The sequence below is a fragment of the Morone saxatilis genome, unplaced genomic scaffold (genome assembly GCF_004916995.1).
Source record: "Morone saxatilis isolate NCDOM2014 unplaced genomic scaffold, NCSU_SB_2.0 Contig2, whole genome shotgun sequence".
Classification (NCBI taxonomy): Eukaryota; Metazoa; Chordata; class Actinopteri; family Moronidae; genus Morone; species Morone saxatilis.
Window position 1 is genome coordinate 8,126,723 of NW_023339762.1, and position 5,530 is coordinate 8,132,252.

The 5,530-nt window shown below is 40.0% G+C and overlaps 1 protein-coding gene across 5 annotated transcripts in view; it reads right to left on the reverse strand.

Moving 5' to 3' along the window:
- LOC118330241 (pleckstrin homology domain-containing family A member 7-like) overlaps positions 1-5,530 on the reverse strand; it is a 126,238-nt gene that overhangs the window by 30,737 nt on the left and 89,971 nt on the right. For all 5 annotated transcript variants that reach the window (XR_004796826.1, XM_035664716.1, XM_035664718.1 and 2 more), the window contains 2 exons: positions 4,400-4,504; positions 2,784-2,856 (listed from right to left, as the gene is read on the reverse strand). Coding sequence is in view for 4 of the 5 variants with exons in the window: in XM_035664716.1 (XP_035520609.1) it covers positions 2,784-2,856; positions 4,400-4,504 (178 nt within the window). In the remaining variant the exon portion in view is untranslated. The remainder of the gene's footprint in view (positions 1-2,783; positions 2,857-4,399; positions 4,505-5,530) is intronic.

Below are 5,530 nucleotides of genomic sequence, written 5' to 3' on the forward strand. Positions count from 1 at the left end.
ATATACATACATATATATACACAAGTAAAAATACTTGTACTTTGAAGTATTCTTCTCAAAAACTGAGTATCATTTACTTTTTAACTGTTGATGTTTAATAAATTATCAACATAATAAATTTTTCCATTAATACATTTTGTCTGTTAAATCATTCTAAAAATGTTTTTGAATGCGTTGTAATTAGTATAAATGCTTTCCAATGCACTGGAAACAATTAGTTTCATTAATTTATCTCCATTTGGTTTTTGTTTCTACAACAAAATAGTAGCTGCCGAGCTTCATGGCATGCTCTGTCGTGCTCCAGACAGACTCGGTAGAGGATTACATAGTGTAGTTCATAAGTATAAGTAAGTAAGAATACAGGCTAGAAAAAATACTCAAGTACGCCACAAGATGATTTGATTACAGTAACATGGGTACATACACATACACACACACACTTTACCTTCTATATTTGTAAGGACCTTCAATGACAATGCAGTCCTCTACCTTTTACATTAACCTACACCTCTTTACCCTCAAGCAGCCCTTTGAAGAAGCCAGGACTAAATGTCCTCACTTTCCAAAAACATCTTTGCTCTCTAACGGTCCTCACAAAGACAGAAGTACAAAGTCCAACACACACAAACACATGTATGCAACCAGAATAGGCTGTCTTATTTAGTTCACACATCTATAAATACATATGTACAGAGTATTTGTTTTCCTCTGAACATTGTGACAGCACGCAAGAATGTGTATGTGCACGTGTACACAACAATTACCACAACGTGAAATGTAGTAATGGTATGAAAATATGTGTGCACAGCACCTCCAAGTATGTGTGGGTGTTTGGCTGAGAGGTGAAAAGGCGGCACTGTGGATTAAAGGGGTAAATGGCTAAAAATAATTCAAGGACTTTTGGAGGAGACATTCCATAAATGATGGGTGAGACGGTGAGGTCTTTTTATCTGCTTTGACCCTTCTTGTCTCACTCACAGACAAACACACACACACTGAGCAGACCAGACCGTGACAAGTGAAGCTAGATAACATCCAAACAGCATAAGAGTGCTAAGATTTTGTCACTCTGTTTTGCCCATTTTTCTTTTTTCTTATCCAAAGTGTCTGAGAATAGAGGGTGTTCTGCTGCTCAGATAGTAAAGCCCCTTGAGGAAACTCTGTGATACTGGGCCATGTATATCAAATTGACTTGACACGTAAAAGAAATAATAGGGAGAAACCAGGGATGTAGAGTATCCAACATTTTAGAAAATACTGACATTTTGCTTGTCAACATTTCGAAATAAGAAAAACAAAACAGAAATACTGACATCATGTGGAAAAGTCTATTTTTTTATCGTATTGTCAATAAAAATGTTCATTATAATTTCCCAGGGCCAATGATGGCATCTTTAGTTCCTATTTTCTCTGACTAACAGTCCAAAACCCAAAGAAACTCTGGTTACTATCATGTCTGACAAACGGTTCTCGACATTTGAGGAGCTGAAATCAGACAATGTGTGGCATTTAAGCTTGAAAGAAGAAATTGAAATAGTTACTAATTCATTGTCTGTCAGTTGACTCATCGCTTAATAGACTAATAGACTTTCAGCTCAACATGACTTCTACATCCTTGACAGAAACCATCAATCCAATAAACGTAATAATAAATAACAAATAGGGAAAGGTTTTTTTTTATTTTTTTGTGTAAAAACAAGAGATGAAGGGAGGGGATAAGTGCTGCTCAAGACAGATCAAAAGTTTTCATGTTGAGAGGAGAAACCTTTGAACTGAGAGAGACAGACAGCAAATAGAGAGGGGAAAAAAACGACAGAGAATTGATTTCATCCTCCCGTCGAGGCGAGGAGGCAGAAGAGCGTGTCCCCAAAAGGTTTGGTTAAGAATATGGGAATGAAAAAGAAAGGCGTGGAGAGGTAGATAAAGACAGCCAGGGGATGGAGACTGATGGTGATGGAGTGTGGGATGTAGCTGTGTGTGTGTCCATATCTTTCCATGAGTTTGGGCTGTAACCCACTGAGAACGATCAGATTAATGCCCGCCAAGATTGAATCACTGGCTCCTTTGTCAGCTGCAGTTCACTTCAAATCCAGCATCACCAATTCAATTCAAACTTCGAAACTTTGTCCCAAACCTTTTGTTGTGTGTGTGTGTGTGTGTTGGCTTGTTAGTGGGCCAACTGTCAAAAATCATTTTTCCAAACTACTATTCTCAGGGTCAAGATTGAATTTTCCCACAGATAAGTGTTCTTGGCATTTATGAAAAGCATTTCCCACAATGCCTTATGTCACCAATAAAAAATCATAGGGAATAAAGACACATTCATAGGAATATAGGATTTGCTTATTTTTCAACTCAAACATTTCAAACAGATTTTGTCCACAAAAAGCTTTAGAAAGATGTGATAATGACTGTAACATTACTCAAAAGTAAATTACACTTTTATGGTAGCAAATGTTTGTGATCTCAGGTGTGTCATTTTTCAAACACCAGTGAGACACCTGTAGAACACAATGTAGTCCAATACAATAGCCAATAGATCCTACAAGTGTGAAGCTTGTAATGACTTTCTGACACTGTGGAGGTGTTGCTGTTTTGAATTGTATTATATTGTCAGGTGCTTCTTTCTTTTTTTCCTTTCCTTAATGTATGATTGTGAGACAGCAGAAAATACAAAGAAGCAGGAAGCAGAACAGTTAGTAAGTGGGAATTTCAATCATTTTCTCCGTGTTCTAGGTCCAGTCGACATTACACGGAGAAACCTTTTTCTCATAAAGACTCACCTTTGTAGTAGAAGAGACAGAAATCAGCCAAGACGAACCACTTCCTCTTCCAAAGACGCATCCCAGAACTGTCCTGAGAGAGAGAGAAAGAGGGACAAAGCATAATGAAGGAAGGAACAATGGGACAGAAAGTAGCACAGATTGAGGAGATAAGAAGAAAACGAAGACAGAAATCTAAATAGGAAGAGAGCGGGGGGGCTATGAGAAAGATGAAGAGAGAGTTAGGGATAGAAAAGTAGTGTAGTAAGGGACAGCAGATACAGTAAGGAAACCGAAGTAATGAAAGCAAAAATAAGGTGCACATGAGCAGAGATAAAGACAGGGAACAGCAAAGAGGGGGAGGAAGGGAGAGATCATTTGTCCTTGTTCACTGGCTCGCTGGGCCTGCCACGGCTGCTTTACTGCCTGTTTTGTCTTTTATGTTCTCTGGCTGAAAATCGTGCCGTTTGAAGAGGAGAGGACATACAGAAGGAATGAAGTCACCTTAAACACAGATATATGCTTCTTCTTATGATTCTACAACCATGTTTCCCTGTGATAGTGACGTACGTGATAGTGTGTATCTGTGTGTATAGTTTATGTGTGCATCTCCACCAGCATTTAAAGTTTAAAGTTTTTTCTAATGAAAACATAATTGCATTGCAATAACAGACGTGTGCATATGAGCGTCTGTGGCTGTGCATTTAGCCGTGTGCACATTCCTGCCTGTGCCTGCGCGTATTTGTGAGTATGTGCCTCAGTGTGTGGTCATTAAAATATAATTGCTTCGCAGTAACATCACTCACTGTTTGTCTTGTACTAAGGCCAAGCTTTTTGCAGTGGGACGACGCCAACTACGGATATTTTAAGTACAACTTCAAATACAAATAGAGTCTCCAGTAATAGCCTTTCTGTGATCACCAGCAGGTGCTCTATATTGCCAAAGCAAAAAAAAAAAAAAATTATCAAGAAAAAAATAAAACTAGGCCACTGGAGGAAATGTTACAGGGCCGTGCAGGCTGAAGCTGGAACTGGTCGTGGTAGTGTGTTAAAGAGACACAAACTTGCCCGACTGTCTGTCAGGCGTGTCAGGCGGAAGGGGCATGCGTTGTTTCAGCTTTTTTGCTTACATTGGAGCAATTATATGAATAAATTAGCTCATTTTAGGCCCCACATTTTAGGCCGTATCGGAGGGATTTACGATACTGGTATCGGTATGGGAACAACTCTACCTTAATGAAGGGACCTCCCTACATAATAATTAATTAGATATTTAATCTTTGGCTTCTTCCACACTGGAGGTGACATTCTATTTCACACTTACTTACTTCAGTTCAACAAGGCCTAAACTTGCCGGCTGTCCGACTGGCAGACCAGACTTTGCCATGTGGGTGGTAGGCCCGCATGTCATCTCTAAATTCAATTATGCTCATAACTTATGATCTTATTTCAGTAATCAGAAAGGGTTGTTTACAAAGGGTTCAGAGTCTTTAGAATATGTCAGTCCAGTAAATACAGTGAATATCACAGTGCAAACCCAGTTAAATGCAATCTTGATTTGTATGTATGCTAGAATGAGTTTTCAGTCTGTGTGTGTGTGTGTGTGTGTGTGTGTGTGAGTGAGTGAGTGTCCTGACCTGTTTGTACAGCCATCCTCGGACCACCACAGGGACATTTGGATTTCTTTTAATGGCCTGTTCTCTCTTCCCAAAGCTGTGCACCTTGCCACTGGACCGGGAGCCCTGAAAGACACACAGACAAGTACAGAAGGCATGAGCTGTAAGAAGTAAGAAGACAAATTCCTCAGCAATGGCTACGAATAGCTGACAGATGACGTCAACAATTTCATTGCATCTAAAGAATATGGATTACATATGTACATGTGACTGAGAGTGTGATCATTTTGTCACGTATCAATCAACTGTTATTTGTTATAGCGTCAGCTTGATGATCAATTAGCTAAGCAAACATTTGCTCAGTTAGTCTTTATACATCCAATTTGCTCAGCAGCAAAGTTGTGTTGAATCTTAACATTAGCATTTGCGGAGCTATATTAAGTTGCTCAATTAACTTAATCTGATAGCACCGAAGCTAATCTTTAAGGTTTAACAAGATCAATTATTCTCTGCAGCCGATCTGCATTTGAAAAGCCTGGGACCAAGAGCAAGTAGGTTTTGTGTGTCACAGTAACTTATATTTGGGAACACGCTGTCTATGCCTCATTAGACCATTCAGTCTCACTTACAACATTACTGAATGGACCTGCACCCACACCGTGATTATCTTTTTTTCCAGGTACCTCTCTTTTTCTGCCCCAGTTGTTACATAATTACAGCCATTATTTAAGTACTGACAATTTTCCACTGGACCTCCAATACAGTGTCAGCCACAGTTGCCATGGCATTTGTCAGACACTGACAATAGGGGAGGAGGTTAGAAAAGTGGGCTTGTGACCTGCGGGTCAGTGGTTCGACTGCCAGACAGACACCTGCTGGAACGTCTGGGCAGTGAACCTGAACAGCAACCATCAAAAAGAGTTGTTTCTGTGTCAGCACTGCTTGCTGAAAAGGCGACTTTTGCTTCTTCCTGCAATCCCTGGCCAGCGCACGGCTAATGGAAGTCAACATCTGCAGCTTTAAACAGAAAGTCTGCCAGCTGACTTTACTGGAGCAACGCAATGTTAACAACGAGTGGCTAACTCTGCAGAGCAACGAGCGAAACGCCTTTTCCTCTTGCTACCTGCACCAGTGGACATCGCACAGCAGAGA